The sequence below is a fragment of the Artemia sp. Qi Xiang Cuo genome, chromosome 2 (genome assembly GCF_049724085.1).
Source record: "Artemia sp. Qi Xiang Cuo chromosome 2, ASM4972408v1, whole genome shotgun sequence".
Classification (NCBI taxonomy): domain Eukaryota; kingdom Metazoa; phylum Arthropoda; class Branchiopoda; order Anostraca; family Artemiidae; genus Artemia; species Artemia sp. Qi Xiang Cuo.
In genome coordinates this window covers 51449326-51467667 of record NC_142795.1, presented here as the reverse complement: position 1 = coordinate 51467667, position 18342 = coordinate 51449326, and the positions used below count along the sequence as shown (strand labels likewise).

The window sequence follows — 18342 nt, the reverse complement described above, 5'->3', positions numbered from 1 at the left end:
TTTCAACTACGTTACACAAAATGGCTATCTCAAAATTTTGATTGGATGTGTCTGGGAAAATGGTGGGCGTGAGAGGGGCGTTAGTCTTTCTCCAATCACTTTCAACTATTAAAAAAGGCACTAGCCCTTTCAATTTCCAATCAAATGAGCCTTTTTGAAGTTTCTACAACAACACTTTCAATAAAAACCTTATATACCCCAGGGGATAACTTACAACCCTCGCCCTGAGGGCTGGTGTGGGGGGGGGGGTTGTCATCATCACAGACCCAGTTTCTAAAAGTTTCTACTGCGTTAAACAAAATTGATATCTAAAAATTTTGATTGGATGTGTTTGCGGCAATGGTAGGCGTGAGATAGGGGTTAGTTACCGTCAAATCACTTTCAACTATCAAAAAGGGCACTATCCCTCTCAATTTCCAATTGAATGAGCCCCTTTTAAATTTTTTACGACAACTCTATCATTAAAAACCTTATATGCCCCCAGGGCACAAATGCCAACCCTTGTACTGATAGCTCTGATGGGGTTTTTATCCTAAAAGACCTAATTTCCAGAACTTTCGACTACGTTGAACAAAATGGAAATCTCAAACTTTTGATTGGATGTGTTTCGGGAAATGGTGGGCGTGAGAGGGAGATTAATTTCCCATTTATAAAAAAACCTTATATGCCCCCAGGGCATAACTTAGAACCCTTGCCCTGAAGACTATGGGGAGAGTGTCCTGCTCAAAGTTATAATTTCCTGAACTTTAAAGTTTGTGGAACAAAATGCCTATCAAGAAATTTTGATCGGATATGTTTGGGGAAATGGTGGGCGTGGAAGGGTGTTTGTTGCTTTGCGATCACTTTCTACTATTTCAATCGAAAATGGCAATTTCAGTTTCAACTCAAATGAGTCAATTTTTAGGTTTTTGAGACGACATGTTCAGTAATAGACTTATATTGCCCCAGGCCATAACTTACAACCCTTGCCCTGAGGGCTGTGGGAGAGTGCCTCCCTCAAAAAGATAATTTCTACCTGGAAATCAACAATGCTGAATAAAATGGCTATTTAAAAATTCTGATTGGATGTTTTTGGGGAAAAGGTGGGCGAGAGAGGGGGCTAAATGGCCTCAGATCACTTTCGACTATTAATAAGGGCGCTAGATCTTTGAATTTCCAATCGAATGAGCCCCTTTTCAAGTTTCTACGACAAAGATTTCAATAAAAACTTATATGTCCCCAGGGCATAACTTATAACCCTAGCTCTGAAGACTGTGGCGGAGTGTCCAGCTAAAAGATATAATTTCCAGAAATTTATCAGCATGGAACAAAATGACTTTTTCACACTTTTTATCGTACTTTTTTGGGGAAATAATGGGTATAGATGGGTTGTTAGTTGCCTTCCAATTACTTTTGACTATTGATAAGAGCACATGCAATTTCAGCGTATAATCGAATGAGCGGTTTTTAAGGTTTTTACTACAACACGCTGAGTAAAAACTCAATATACCCCCCGAGCATACCTTACAACCTTTGGCCTGAGAGATTTGAGGGGGTTGTTATCCTCAAAGACCTAATTTCCAGAACTTAAAACTACGTTGAACAAAATGGTTATCTCAAAAAATTTTTGGATGTGTTTGGGAGATGGATGGGCGTGGGGGGGGGGGCTAGTTGCTCTCCAATCACTTTCGACTATTAAAAATGGCACTAGCCCTTTGAATTAACAATTGAATGAGCCTGTTTTGAAGTTTCTACGACATTGCCTTCTATAAAAACCTTATATGCCCCCAGGGCATAACTTAAAACCCTTGCCCTGAGGGTTGTGGGGAAGTGTCCTCCTCAAAAACCTATTTTCTATCTGGAAATCAACTACCCTGAACAAAAAGGATATCTCAAAATTTTTATTGGAGGTGATTGGGGGAATGTTGGGTGTGGGGGGGGGCTAGTTGCCCTCCAATCACTTTCGACTATTAAAAAGGGTAGTACCTTTTCGGGATTGATGTCTCAAAAAGTGCGTATTGACCCAAATTTCCATGGAGCAATGATTTCAACCATTCTAGGGGGAGAAACCGCACCCCTTGTGTACAAGCATGAATAAACAAAATGGTTGGCTGATGAGAAATATAATTTTTTTTTTTTTTTGATATTGTAAGTTAGGAAATCACTTGATGCATCAAAAAGGAGGACTAAGGGAGACGCTCTGATTAGCAAAATAAAGTACGCTTGGAAATGACCCTAACTGGTTATGCTATTTTAAAACATGTCAGTTTAATTGCTACATGACAATTAAGAAGGGTATCAAAATCATCTATCAAAATGATTAAATTTTTATTTTAACAGAAATGGTGTTCAATTAACAAATAAGAATCAATTAATCTTGGAATCCATAAATCAACATAAACAGCATTGATTTTCCATAAAGGAAACGGGCACATGTTTCAACATAAAGACAAGCAAATTGTTGATTAAAAATCAAAGGAAAATGAGAACAGACCTTTCTTTTTGAAATATCTTCAGGGAACTTGGCATACACGACTCTAGCATCATGAGTATCATGATCTGAATCAACAAGGATCTTCCCAATTCTTATGGACCTGCAGCAGTCTCTAAGGCCTTGTTCCATGGCCTCACCGCTTCTAACAATACTGACACCACAATTCCCTTTTTCAAAGACAACACCAGCGTATTCACAATTCGTTGGAGTGGTGACCACTGTCTGAGTGTAGGGAAGCTGGTTTAAACCCTCTTCAATCACAAGACGAATCTGAAACATTAACAAACATTTTATGTTTATTAACCCTTCAATACTGACATAGCTTAAGTCAATAAAATCAATGCAAATCCTCAACAAGTACTTCAAATGTACAGATAGGAGCAGCAGTTTTATCAGCATATAAGCAAAACACTAGGATTGTAATCTATTAGTAAATGAACCATATTATACAACAAAAATGAAAATAAAAAATAAATGAAAAAAAGTACTGCGTCACTAACAAAATACAGGTAGTTCTGGCAAAAAAGCCTTAAAACGCTTTAAAACTGATTAATTTCAACATTTTTCTAAAGATAAAATCTAAGATTTAAAAGGCGATACAGGGTTTTAGGCTGTAAGAAATCAGATTTGTCAAAAATAGTTTTTGCACAAAAAAAACTTTTTTCCAATTAAAACAGGTTTTGTTGAGTCATGCCACTGAGATTGAAAGATTTGGCTAATTCCATGGTAATTTCATGAAATTATGGTCAGCTCCCCCGCCCATGAGTAATAAACTGACATGCTTAGATTTGGCATTTATATTTAATGATTAAACCTAAGTTCTTAAAGAATCAATATTTAATATTTCCATTTTGTGGCATGAGCCTCGATTCCTTTTGGTGAGCCGGCCCATAATACCACTCACATATTCTTTCTTTCCAAATTCTAGACGATGAAACGGAAATTTAAAGAAAGAAGAATAATCTTTTAAGATATTGAGGACCACCCTATCTTGTGCTTATCTCAGTTGCTTAGACAGCAGCCTTTTTTACCAAAAAGAAATAAACATAAAAGTGACATAAAAAATAAAATTTAAAGAGCTATAAACAAAACAGCATTGAAAGAGCCATAACCACAAACTGTACAAAATAATCTTTAGAAGGTTTAAGGGACGATAGCGCTACTACTACTTGTGATAATTTTGTTTGTTTTAAGTTTGACTTGACTATTCATTTTCATTTCTAGTCGTGTTTTGAGTTTCATTTCTTGCTTTAAGTTTGGACTATTATATGATTTTATTTCTGCTCGTCTTAGGTTTTAATATGGCTCTGTACTTTTATTTGATTTTTTTTTAAATTTATCTCTATTTGTTTTTAACTGACCTATTTCTATAATAATTATGAGTTCCTCTGGGGCTAACAGTGCCAAAACATTTAGGAGTATTCAAAATACAAATTTTTTAGCACCTACATCTCCTCCCTCTAAACACAAAATATGAAGCCCCTTGCCTTCAAACTTTTAATGAAATTGTGTGGCATGACCAATAACCTTTTTTTTTACAGTCTTGGCTTAACCTGTGAGGTAATGAAGCTAACGTCTTGTAAAAAACTTTTATGTTGTTTTGTGATTTTGAGTTCATCATTATTTTATTGACGTGTTTTTTAGTGAGTTCTATTCTTGTGAATTTCTTTGTTTTAGTATTTGCAATATAATTTGCTGAAGTGACCTAGTTGAAATATTTAGTTAGATATGTATAGAAATTTCCTCGTCAGCTCCTTATACTTCATATGATATGTTGATACTAAACAGTAACCACAGAAAGGGGGGTTAGGATTACTTCAGCCTCACAGAAAAAAAATTCTGCAAGTTTCCAAATCCTTACAATTGAAAAAACGCGTTCCCATCTATCCAAATTTTCATTAAATATCTTATTAAGAAATCTGAGTTGAATTGCAACACACATTGCTTTTTACTAGGCTTGGACTGATGTGCACACCATGGTACAAGTGATAGCTTATTCCAGAAGACTGATTTTGGAAAAACAATTTAAATATGATTTTTTTAACAGCTCCAATGATAAAACTTTAGCTAATAAGTTAGTGAAAAAAAAACTTGGGACTCACCAATCTATCTGCATAGAACTTAAAATCACTTCGAGATGTTGCCCTGAAATAAATAACAGAATCATATACAACAGAAAACACAACTTCAAAAAATGGTTCATTGACAGCTATATAAGAAAAAATTCTAATGAAAGTAAAGAGTTATATTAACATTTAAAAAAGAAAAGTTATCCTCCATATGAGGGGGGTTTGGTTTTCATATAAGGTAAACATTAAAGTAATCTCAATAAAGAAAAAGCAAAACTTTATTTTAAAGAGCAGAGGGCTTAGGGGGCCAGCAGCCTTCTCAAGTTTATGATAATCTCATAGATGATACAAAAAACAGACAGAAGAGAAAGAATGACAAGCAGGTTTTTTAAACAAAAATAAAGAGTAACAATAAAACAAACATATATTATCCTGTATATGAGTGGGTTGCTGCCATCTCGTCCACTCTTTAGGCAAAACTTTAACTTTAGCATAACAATGCATTGAAAATGAAAATCTCCCTTCAAAAATACACAACCTAAAAGTTTCTTGGGGGATGGATCTTTTTATTTAAGAGGCACTTAATCAAGTCAAATTGTGACCAGAAATACCAAAATGATTTTCAGGTCATAATTTGTAATTTTTCAAGGGGGTGTAAGGGGTGGATTGTTGGAAAGATCTCATTCCAGGGGGAGGCCCTCCACCGCTTCCCCCTCTTTTGTGTTAAGAATATTAACGTGGTCCTTCATTTAATGTTATACATGTCTACAATAAGAGGATATTTTCAGTACCAATACTTGTACAGCTAGTCCCATTATATAGCTTGACAAAACGAAAAAACGTAAGAGAAGAAGAAAATTTGAAGTAAATCACTGCCACTGAAAAAGAGAGAAAAATACAGTCAATGGGTCAGCTCAACCATCCTCAGTGCAGAAATAAGAATATAAACAAATATAAAATGTAAAAAGACACAGTTTGAAAAACAAAATTAAGATAGAAGATGCCTTTTCTTCAATAATGGTGAAAAGGCAACTGAATGAAAACCCCCAATATTGAATGTCATATCAAACTTTCAACTGGAAATTTATCTGTGTAAGGCTTTTTTGAATACTAATCTCTTTTTAGGCATGGTATTATCACAAATCCCATTAGGTTACAAAATATGTTTTTGTGAAAAATACAAACAATCAGGATTAACAAGCTTATTGTAAATGGGGCTGAGATAAGTTTTTGCAACATTTAACATTAAAGGTTGCATTTTGTTGACAAAATTCTTAATACCTATAGCCTCACTCTGTTAAAGGTCATAAGACCTTTAACAGAGGCAATAATAGAGGTGTTTTGACACAAAATCAAGTGTTTTGGGTTGTCATGGACCTTTTGACCCAAGGAAACTACAAAACTTTTGGAACTTTATGCTTCTATTGAACAGAGACTTCCAACAACCTCTCTCCTAGTTCTTAATGGGCCAATTCAATATAAAAGAAACCATTAAAACAGGGGATTTTATAAACATTGATACCAAGAATGGGTCTGGTTTTATCCGTGATACAGTTGACAAAAAAAGTATTTTGTTTAATTTTTAAGGTGGCATTAGGGTTAGGTTTCTTCAAAATTCTTCCCGGTTTGTAGCTCACTTTAGGACTATAGGGTAAAACAATGAAGTTTTCCTTACAACCCACCAAAAGGATTTGGATTTCTTTTTTCACTGGCTGTGATTTACCTTGTCTTTTCTCTGTTCTCCAATGTTTTCTTGTTTTGTCATACTTTGCCAGTGTAGCCTCAGAAATTATTTAATAGTAGCCTATAGCTTCGAACCAAAAAAGGTCATGGGGCTAAACCACCCTCAAGATTAATCTAAAAAAAACTCTTAGAAATCTTTGAAAAACAAGTTAGCTCCTACTAGTAGCTGGTGCATTTTATAGATGTGATATTTGTCCATTGAATAACCATTCACTTCGGAAGAACTGTTTATATGTTTGGGGACAAATAAGCAACTGTAGCAGTATGTCTGCTGAAACATGGAGGGTGTGTAAAAAGCTTTTTCATGGTTCTTAGCCAAAGACTATCTAAATTTTTTGTTTGATCACAGTTTTGGCATAGCTGAGCCAACATTTTTTTTACCAAACAGAATAGAAGCAATTGGCACTTATCTGTGGTATGATTACTTTCACAATTTAAGAAAATTACTCAAACTTTAAATGTCCATGTAATGATCCCTCTCTTGCTGGTTTATGGTATGTACAGTCACCCTAATGAAAAAAAATTCAATATGGATGGATTGACAGTCACAAAGATGACAATTAAGTGTCATCATGCAGTTTTCTTCATACATATATAAAAAATAGCTTCCAGACATAGATTTCATCAAACATAGCTTCCTCACCAGAGTTGTAAAATATGTTGTTTACCCATAAAGATTAGTTCTACACATAGAAACAGTGGGTATCATGGTTGCAGTAATAGCTGCAACCTGGCAAAGAGCAAACCACAGCCCATAAAAACCAAAAGCTTAAACATTTATTTCTTTTTTTTTAAAAGCTGTCTAGTGAGATAAAAGGCCATTTTTTAGCTAATTCAGAAATGGTAGCTATTATTTTGTTTAATCTTAATAGTAAAATGCTCTTAGAGAAAAAGCTTTTGTTCTCAGAAAAAAGGTCTTCAAGTTATATATTTATCATGTATTTGTTTGAAAACCAAAATTGTATAGCTTTTAATATGTTAGGCTGTAACAATTATGCGCAGTTTCATTTGAGAAATTATAGAATTAATGCAACATTCCTATTATCCAGAACAAAACACTATAAAATTCTGAGAGCTATTTTAAAAGGTTCTGAATTACTTACTAATGTCATTCTTTAAGCCATACCAGATAAATATTTACATGTTCACATAATTTAGCTAGGAAGAAAGTGAATAAAATATCTGATATCTTTTTTATGCTTCTTCCAAATTCAATAATTGCTTCTGGGGCAAATGCCATATTGGCCATTAATGGGGCCCCAAAAGTTAATTTATTACCTTGCCTATAGTTTTTAGACTATAAAATTAGCTTTCAAACAAAGAGTTAAACAACTCTTTATGATGTTTCAGTGTGTTGTTAGCAAAAAAAAAAAAAAAAAAAAAAAAAAAAAAAAAAAAAAAAGAGAATGCATTGTTGCTACCCATGCAAATATGTGATTTTCTTTGTTGTACTCTTTGTTTTGCTGTAACACCTTTTTTAAGAAATTTTAAGATCTTTTTTAAAATTCCTGCAAATTCATATTCTAAATAAGACTTACTATTAAAACTAATCAAAATAATCAATACCATTCCTGAACTGGCTACAAATGACAATTCTTTCTCACTAAACAGTTTTTTCTAGAAACTGGCTTGAAAATTTTGGTAATTTTTGAGTCATAAAAACAATAAAAACAAAAAATAAAGAAAAAAAACAAGAAAACTAAAATACTGGCAAACAATGCCAAAATAACAATATCAGAGTGAAAAATCATTTATAAGTCAAAATAATTAAACTGCAAAGTGTCAGATCAAGTCAAAAAGACAAAAACTTGTAAAACTAAAAATTAATTAGATAATATATACATTAAAAAAGTGATAATTTTGGTGATATTTCTGTTACTGAGCTATGAATTAGTTGAACATACCACTTGATGCCCTTTTTATGCTCTTTTTGAACATAATAATTGTTTTGGTAAAAAAAAATGGTTAGGGTTAAAAACTTACTGTTTAATTATAATTCCATTTTGTTAAAGTTATATAATCCACAGACATTGATTCATTGTGATCCAATTGAATAAAGCATTTATAAATCTTTTGAAAATTGCTGTGTTTACTTTGTGCACCTAATCAAGTGTTTACTTTGTTTTAAATTGAAATCAAGAACCAGAAAACACATGGAAATATATAATTTGGGCTAGGCTATATATTTGCACATTAGGGGGGCTGGGGGTAAAGTGTAGTAGATCTGCAGTTGAAATAGGTTAACTGCAATTATTTTGCAAATAATGAGGTAAGAATTTTTGTTTTAAACCTTTTCTATAGCCCAAAATAAGAGAAAAATGTATCATCTTTGAGGGTCCATAAAAGGGTTAAAAATTAAATTCCCAAGTAAAACAATTATTATATTCAGAAAGAGCATAAAAATGCATCAATTTGTATGTTCACCTAATACATAGCTCAGTAAAATAATAAAAGAGGAAAACTAGTGGGATACTTTTTTTTGGTAAAGAAGAGGACAAAGGTTTTTTCATAGCCAGAGCAATGAATGGGTGCCAAAATAGGAATGGCTTCAGAAGCAGTCTGAATGTATACATCCAAGGGCTATATAAACAGTCCAATTTTACATTGCTTCCTTCTGGAGAGTGGCAATGCAGTACAAATACCAAAATAACTAATCAAAGACTTCTACAAAATAGAATTGTTGAACAAAAACATTATTTGTAAATGATTTAAAAATGTGGAAGGCAATGGAAGAAAAAACAAGAATCTTATAATTAGCCTAGAGGTAAAATTCTAGTTTAGCTACTGTTTGCTATCTTGGAAAGGGGTTACGTGAGGAAAATGAAACTTTCAGGGATGGGTCTACTGATTAAAGTATGTCCCGGAAAGATATTTTGAAGTACCTACCTCCACTCCTTCTCTCTCTACATGGCAGTGACCTTTTGATGACTTTTAAAAATCTTTGTGTTATGAAAGTGAAACCTTGCAAAACAGATCTTTTGCTTAAATGAAGTACAATAAAACGGTTTTCAGCTTTACAACTTTGTTCAATCCGAATTTATGACGTTTCAAAGATCTGCAAATACATTTCCTAAATGATGGTTGCAGCAGTAGCTGCAACCTAGTAAAGAGCAAACCACAGGCTATAGTAACCAAAAGTTGAAAAACGCATTTTGAAAAAAACTATCTAGTGAGAAAAAATTGTCATATGACACTGAATCAGGAATGGTAACTTTTGTTTCAGTTAATCCTAAAAGTAAAAGTTTATTGCAAAAACAAATTTATGGTGATTTCAAAAAAAAAACTTGAAACCACTAGAAAATGGTGCTAGATCAAAACAAAAAGAGCACCATTGGATCAGTATGGTCAAAAACCTGGCATAGAATAATTACAGTCCTCCACCTTGAACACCAAGGAAAATTACTTTTTTGTATGGGTAGTACTGTTGTGTCCCCTTTCTTTTTCTTTTTTTTTTGCAGTAATGGGCATATTAGTATTGGGTGTATTGGTATTGGCATATTGGTATCAGGCATATCAGTATTGGGTGTTGTTTTTTTTTCAATCATATTTTGTACCTTCTATTATGGTTGCAGCAGTAGCTGCAACTTAGTAAAGAGCAAACCACAGCCCAAATTAACCAGAAGTTGAAACACACATTAAAAAAAAACTGTCTAAGAAGAAAAAAATGTCTATGAAGAAGAAATTGGTTCAGGAATGGTAACTATTATTTTGGTTAATCTTAAATGTAAAAGTTTATTTTGAAAACAAGTTTATGATAATTTTGAAAAAAAGTCTGAAGCCCCTCAAAAATGGCATCCAATCAAAATCGAATTGCAACATTGGAATGAGTATGGTCAAAAACCTTGTATAGGGTAATTAGAGTCCTGCACCATGAACAATAAGGAAAATTACTTTTTTGCATGGGTAGCACTGATTTGTCCTTTTTTCTTCTTTTTTTTACCAGGGCTAGCAGGTTACCAGAACACCATAAAACAATGTTTAATGGCTCATTTGAATAGAAATTAAAATTGCTATTGCCCTTTTTAAGAACACCATAAAACAATGTTTAATGGCTCATTTGAATAGAAATTAAAATTGCTATTGCCCTTTTTAAGTGACCAAAAAGATTAGGGACAGCTAGCCCCCTTCCCCCAAAGTCATCCAATCAAAACTTTTGAGAAAGCCATTTTTTTAGCATAGTTAAATGGTCCCTCTATAGTCCCTGGGAAGAGTGCTGTAAGTTATGCAATTGTGGTCCTAAAAAAGTTGATAGATTAAATTGGATTACCAGAACTTTTAGTTTGGTCAGTCAAGTTGGTCAGTCAAGTTTTTTTTTTTTTCAATCATATTTTGTACCTTCTATTATGGTTGCAGCAGTAGCTGCAACTTAGTAAAGTGCAAACCACAGCCCAAATTAACCAGAAGTTGAAACACACATTAAAAAAAAACTGTCTAACAAGAAAAAAAGTGTCTAAGAAGAAAAAAAGTGTCTATGAAGAAGAAATTGGTTCAGGAATGGTAACTATTATTTTGGTTAATCTTAAATGTAAAAGTTTATTTTGAAAACAAGTTTATGATAATTTTGAAAAAAAGTCTGAAGCCCCTCAAAAATGGCATCCAATCAAAATCGAATTGCAACATTGGAATGAGTATGGTCAAAAACCTTGTATAGGGTAATTAGAGTCCTGCACCATGAACAACAAGGAAAATTACTTTTTTGCATGGGTAGCACTGATTTGTCTTTTTTTCTTCTTTTTTTTACCAGGGCTAGCAGGTTACCAGAACACCATAAAACAATGTTTAATGGCTCATTTGAATAGAAATTAAAATTGCTATTGCCCTTTTTAAGAACACCATAAAACAATGTTTAATGGCTCATTTGAATAGAAATTAAAATTGCTATTGCCCTTTTTAAGTGACCAAAAAGATTAGGGACAGCTAGCCCCCGCCCCAAAAAGCCCCCTTCCCCCAAAGTCATCCAATCAAAACTTTTGAGAAAGCCATTTTTTTAAGCATAGTTAAATGGTCCCTCTATAGTCCCTGGGAAGAGTGCTGTAAGTTATGCAATTGTGGTCCTAAAAAAGTTGATATATTAAATTGGATTACCAGAACTTTTAGTTTGGTCAGTCAAGTTGTGGACTTTGAATCAGGATATGAAAGGTTTAATTCCTTATAGAGAATTTTTTTTCAATCATTGTTTTGCACATTCTATATGATTATGAGGATAACCTGTATTTGTTATGGCTGACTATGGTAATTCTTACCCAATGCTCTTTTTCCTACTGCACCAAAAATTACAACTAACTGCCAAAATTTGAGGAATTTTGAGCTTGATTTTTTTTTTTGATAATTACTGGGTAAAAAAAAATGGCTTCACTTTTTTAAGTTTTCTTTTAGTATTTCAGAAAAAAATAAATCAAGTTATTCAAATTTGGCAACTGATTGTTTATTTTGGTTCCCATAGTTTTGAGAGAAAGGGTTTCATATAAAGCCAAGTATATGTTATTGGGAATTATTTGGAAATTTTTTAGGGTGGGATTTTTGCAGGGGGGAGGATTTTTCACAGGAAGAGTTTTTCATGGGAAGGAAAGTTTCTAGGGGAACTTTCCAGGAGAAATTTAAGGAGGAGAGGGCAATTTCTGAACATTATCTGAAAACCATCACAAATTAAATAAAAAAATCAAATGGAAGTTAAGAGTAATGTTAAAACTTAAAATGAACAGAAATTATTCTGTATATGAGGGGTCTTCCCCCAGAAAAAATACAAAGATAATGGAAGTGTTTTTCTACATTAAATTTAAACTAAAAATGGGCAAAGATTAATTTAAAAAAACAAAGTATTTCTGAGGGAAGTAAAGAGCAAAGATGAAACTTAAAATGAAGAAAAATCATTGCTTAATAGTCTATCTAACATATATAAAAAAAAAAAATAGTATAAATAAACCAACTGATAATACTCCTCTATGTTTGTCTAATTATAGAAAACTACTTTACTGAACTATAGAAAACACTTTATTTTACTATAGAAAACACTTGACTGAAAACACCCAAATGCCAGTATACAAAACAAGAAAATTGATTTAGGAGTCAAAAGTAAATACATAGCCTGACAAGAATAACTAATCTATAACACTTTTCATAGTCTTACACCAGCTGTGATATCAGTAACAGTTAGTATACAATTAAAATTATCTTAAAACTTAAGCATAAAAGTAAATATTATTCTAATAACCACAAAGTCACTGAAAAGTGCACACAAGGTTTAACCAGCTATAACACCAATAGTGAGTCATATACAATTTTAAATTGTAAAATATATGTTTTAGTATTACTTGAAATGAAGAACAAATAAACCATAGCATGAACTCTGGAAATCTGTTTATTTCTCTCTACATGATGGAGAATTTCAAATTATGATACACATTTTAAAGCTAGTCAATAGTCTAATGTTATCAAAATGGCTTCACTTTGGACATGTCTATAAACTAATCATGAAATGTCTTTTTATGTATCAAAACAAGATCTAATCATTGGACTGAGCTCATTGTGCAGAAGTGATACAAATTTATATGAAAAAAACTAAACAAAAATAAATAAAATGACAGTTGTAAAATGCTTTATTTTTTCTAAAAGTTGCCTTAATCTGTTTAATTTTACTAAGTCAAGACCCCTATATTGTTTTGTGTTTTCAGTAAAGTGCTAGTTCTCTATAAGGGATACCACCAGATGGCTAATTTGACAGTGTATATATATACAAATCTTTAAATTAGCCAACCAGTCATCCAGTATTTTAAGCCTAGGAGTCCAGCTAGGCATAAGGAAACATATTAAGAAAACAATTCTTACTCCATAATATGCAGAATAATCCTACTTAACACATTTTGCAGGGGGGTAGCCTTTATCTTCACTTCTTTTCTTGTTTTCCCAGTTTTTCTAAGAAATTCACAAATTACTTAGGACCTATAGCCTATATTCACAGAATATATACCTCTACCCCCGTAATGAGTAAATATATACCTAGACTTGTATCCTCAATCTAAATATAAAATCCATTTGCATCACAAATGAACTTTACTCCCATATTAGCTAGATGGTGGATGTCCTTTCTATAATCATACAAAAATAGGGAAAAACTATCAATTGGTTTATTTGCATTAGTTTTATTGATATATGTTATATAGACTGTGAAGCAAAAATTTTTGTTTGTTTTAAGTTTCAACTTTGCTCTTTACTTCCCTCAGAAACACTGTTTATTTTTAAATTAATTTAGAAAAAAAATTAATATAGCTTAAAATTCTACTCAAATAACAGGAATTGCATTTTCAGAACTAAAACCAGAGAAAAAGAAACTAGGATAATAACTGAAAATTAAGGTCAGCCTAGCCTAAAATGTTGTTTTGACAAAACTTCAATAGTTATGGACTTGTCAAATATTCAAATTTTTAAGACTTAGAAATCAGAAGAGAGTTAACATAGAAGCTTGGCAATACCTTCCCAGAGTAGGCTATGTTTTTAGCCCTAAATTCATTACTGAAAGTTTAATTTTTCCTAACCTAAATCCTTTCCAAGATAGAAAAATGTAGCTAAACAAGAATCTTACCATATGTGGGACCATTCAAGAGGGAGGTCCATTGTCAGAAAAGTGATCATTATATTTGGACAGAGCCTAAAACAAGGACTCTAATGATACTATTTCTACTAAATGTTTCCGTTAAAAGTCACCACGCACTATGAAGTTATCCATAAGACTACTTACTTGTCTCTTAAGATTGTCTGAAGCTCTCTTACTTGACAATTCCTTGGTAGTAACAAAAAATTTTGTCCCAGGTCAACGGAACTCATGTTTTCTAATTTTAAATTTGGCTTCGGGTGCCGCCAAAACTAAAATTAACATTTGGGAAAAGAAGTTGGAAGCCAAAAGCTTTTTCATAAGCGTTTTCTGGCGATGGCAACCAGTGTGGCCGAATGGAGCGCATTTGCGCCATTTGGGCGCATCTTTGAGGTGGCAGTATATTGAATTTTTCAAATTGGTGCATTGCACCGATTTTGCTCATGTCAAAAAAATTCGGCGCAAAGTGGGTGTATTTTGCTTTCACAATAACAAGACCAAAACTCAAATATGTAAAGTTTAATCTTTATTGATAACTTCCTTCGCCAGATTCAGGAATCTGTCATTGAAGACAAATGGAATTTTCCGGAGCCCATAGGAAATTTTCATATCATGTTCCAGGGTGGAGATGACGATCAGAATTTTATGTTATCAATGCATGTATTGTCGTTAGTATGTAAAATAAGGTATGGGAAAGTGGGCAAATTTTAGTAAAAATACAGATGAGAGTGTCTTTATTCGACATAGCTCACGCAACTTCTTTTGTCTTAAGCACACCGATCAGCAAAACCTTCGTCATAAAAATGTTTTATGTTTTGAATGTTGTCAGAAAACAGGATACAGCAGAAAATGCTTAACTGGAAGGAGGCTTTGCTATTTTCTAAGAGTTAAATTTATATCTTTCTTTATTGCATAACTTTAATAATGATCTTGAATACTAGTGAAAGATAAACACCATATTTGATTAAAAAATGTACAATACTATTTCGAAGTTCATTAAAGGGAAACACAAATAAAATGATAACCGGTATTGTTAAGGACCTTGCCAAATAAACTTTTGACTCATATGTATATGTTTGGCTTTTTTTCATGACCCTGAAACAAATTATATTACAATTACACCCCAATTTACATTCTCCCCAATTTACATTCTGGGGAGATTTGACCTTCATGTTTGTTTCAGCTTTGACTTCGACATGTCACAATGGGAATTTGAAATCCATGTTCAAAGAGAGGACTAACAAATAAATGGACCAGCTATTTGCATATTTCTCTTTTCTTCTTCATTGAAAAACCCCAACTACAAGTTATCTGTGTGAAATGCACATCCAACTTCCTCGATTTTGTATATTTCATTTTATTTTTTTAATCTATATTACAAGGCCAGTATCTAGAGTACTCATTTATTTCTTAAATTCTTTAATCACAATTTTCTATTGTTGGTAGGGAATAATTCTACATATCAATCAGAAAGTAATGCAGTTATCACCTGAGATATTGTCAGGTTTTTTTTTTATTAGATCTTCTTTAATTTCCGCTTTTATTTAATTCTCTGGCATACCAGAAAAATAAGAAAAATAACTTTTTTGTCAAAATAGAGACATGAAAACTTTAACTTGACTTAAATCCTATCCAGCCTCTTTGGCTGCATTGGGGCTTTTTCTCTTCTCACTATTCGTTGAATATGGCGACGGTTTTGGGTGCCGTCTGGCACTAGTCATAGAAGTCTGGCAAGGTTTCGATCATTGAAATTGCCGTACCACATCTTCCAAGGTCGGCCTTGAGGTCATGTGCCATGTACCCGTCCTTCAAATGGGATTCTTGGGAGTCGACTTGGTACTATTCGTTGGATTTGACCAAGCCAGTGGAGATGCTGACTTCTAACTTGGTCCATAATAGTGAATAAGCAGTGGAGGAGTTTACAAAGAGCTTTATTGAATACTTGGTCAATGTAGGTGATTCCAGCTATGTGACAAAGGCATTTTGTTGCAAATACAGATATTCGACGTTCATTATTGAACGAAAACGGGAAATTTCGACCACAAAAGTGCATGTAATCTGTTGTAAAACGCATCGTGGGTTCAGATTTCAGAATCTAATTCCGGAATCTGCAAATAAAGACTGAATTTTACCAATTTTTAGTTCTAACTTTCTACAAAGCAAAATGCACCCAATTTGCAGTTCATGTGTTAACATTGTCTCTTACCTCCTTGTTATTTTCTGTTTGTTTTTCTCACCCATGCCTAGACTATCTAATTTTGCCAGAATCTAAGCCAAAATTTCGAACTCCACCCGAAAAATATTGCGCCATCGGCATATTTTCGCTTCTTTTGCTGAACTCTTTCATATCAGGCATCTGGCCACACTGATAGAATACAAAGCAGTAAATTCAAGAATATCGATCGTGCAGTACGGCGATTTTGGATGTACGATGAAAGTTTGTATTACGGCCTTTTCTGAATTAAATATTATATTGATAAAATTCTTGCTTCACATCCAGAAAGCTGCATATGCCCATGTTCAGGAATAGGTCTATAGGCTAAAGTATGTCCTGAGAAGGTATTTTGAAGTACCTACTTCCACTCCTCCCTCTAGAGGGTCCTGAAATTTGCCTACATGAGAGGTCTATATCAATTGAAATTTTGACTAAACAACATTTTACTTTAATTTTCAGTTATCAGTTTATTTTTATCTGGCTTTAGTTCTGAAAATGCAATTCCTGTTATTTGAGTAGATTTTAAACCATATCAATTATTTTTTTATTTCGAAATTTAGGAAATATAGTTGCATATTTTTAAAACCTTATAAATTGGGATTGAACAAAGTTATGAAGCTGAAAACAATTTTATTGTACTTCATTTAAGCAGAAGATCTATTTTGCCAGGTTTCACTTTTATAACACACAGATTTTTAAAGGCCATCAAAAATCAGGACCCTCTAGAGGAAGAAGGAGTAGAGGCAGGTACTTCAAAATACCTTCCCAGGACATACTTTATCCTGTAGACCCATCTCTGAAATTTCATTTTCCTAACCTAACCCCTTTCCAATATAACCAAAAGCAACTAAAGTAGAATTTCACTGTAGATGTTGATAAAGATCCAGAATAGTAGTTCTTCAGAAGATGACATACTAGAACAAAAAGAAAGATACTTTATATGGTAATTTGGTAAATGAACACAAGTTAATAGGCTATAACTTACCTAGAATAGTTTGCCCCTCCCCCCAGCTGAAATTTAGTTTCTTCCAAAATCTTGTCAAAACTAAGATAAACCTGCATAATTCAAGCATCAACAGAAACAGATCAGTTTTTTAGTACATATTTGCCTATATAGTACTATAAAGTGCCTCTGTAGTGCTTTTATAGTACTAAATACTACCTTTATGGTACCAAAATGGCTTACTTTTTAGTTTTTAATGTCATTTTCACTTTATTTGGGAAAATTGGCTCCAAATTTGCCCCCCTCCTTCTGGATTTTGAAAAGATTACACCACTGCTTGAAGGGGATAAAAGGGCTCAAAACATCCCATAGCAACTAAAAATTTAAGAATATGTTTCTAAAAACTGTCTAGTGAGGAAAAATTACAATTTGTAGCTGATTTAGGAACTGGTAATAATAATTATTATTATTAATTGTAAAATGGTATTTTGAAAACAAATTTGCAGGAGTTTTTAAAAGAGCCTGAAGCCTGTTGAAAATGATGTAACAGCAAACTGATGTCATTTTTGAGGGATTTCAGGCTCTATAAAAATGAAATATTAAGGCTAACATAAATAATATCATTCCTGAATTGGCTACAAATGTTAACCAACTATTAACCTCATTTTCTACTTTAACCTCAGCAGTGTTATTCTTGTACATAGCACTTATCACTCTAATGTATTTGTTTGGTATACCATACAAGGATTAAACCTTTGCTAAAGCTTTTCTATCAGCCAAATCAAATGTTTAATCCTAATCTATAAAACTGAAGACCAATGGGTAGATGATGACTCTGGCACTTCTCAATTATTAATCTAAGAGTGAAAATTTGGTCAATACATCCTCCACCCTTCCTAAAACCACACTGTTCTTCTCTTCAAACTTTGTCTACAGCATCTCTAAGTCTAAAAAGTATGATCATATTAATAATTTGCTACCTACAGAAACCAGGTTAATGTCTCCATAATTACTGCACTCACTCTTATCACATTTCTTGTACAGGGGTTTCTCCATAACTCTTTCCTTATCACTAATTGTGGTTGTTTCCTATCTTTAACTGAGACAAGTTCAGATTGACTATTCCCTTTCAATTTATTAACATACCAGTACAATATTTTACTATTATGTTGTCTTTCTACATCTTCCAGATCTTCAGCAATTTTATCCACAGCATCCACTTCACACCCTCCATAGTTCTTATTTTAATGCTTTCTCTGCTTTCTTTACATTCCTCTTATTTTCATATGATCTATCACTCAGATAATTCTT

At 33.0% G+C, this 18342-nt stretch overlaps 2 protein-coding genes across 3 annotated transcripts in view; one reads left to right on the top strand and one right to left on the bottom strand.

The window, feature by feature from the left end:
- Positions 1-14136, bottom strand: part of kri (uracil phosphoribosyltransferase krishah) — a 32764-nt gene extending 18628 nt beyond the window's left edge. The window contains exons 1-3 of one of the 2 annotated variants that reach the window (XM_089108167.1): positions 14021-14136; positions 4576-4618; positions 2474-2743 (exon numbers count right to left, since the gene is read on the bottom strand). In XM_089108167.1, coding sequence (XP_088964293.1) covers positions 2474-2743; positions 4576-4618; positions 14021-14106 — 399 coding nt within the window. In that variant the 5' untranslated portion in view covers positions 14107-14136. Of the gene's footprint in view, positions 1-2473; positions 2744-4575; positions 4619-13864; positions 13966-14020 lie in introns of those variants that run through there. The other variant, XM_089108168.1, reaches the window with a different exon arrangement.
- Positions 14137-16275: 2139 nt separating this feature from the next.
- The window catches only part of LOC148955348 (E3 ubiquitin-protein ligase MYCBP2-like), a 470872-nt gene continuing 468805 nt past the window's right edge, over positions 16276-18342 (top strand). Inside the window, 1 exon segment of the mRNA XM_089101721.1 lies at positions 16276-16310. Within this exon segment, the coding sequence (XP_088957847.1) occupies positions 16305-16310 (6 nt within the window). The 5' untranslated portion in view covers positions 16276-16304.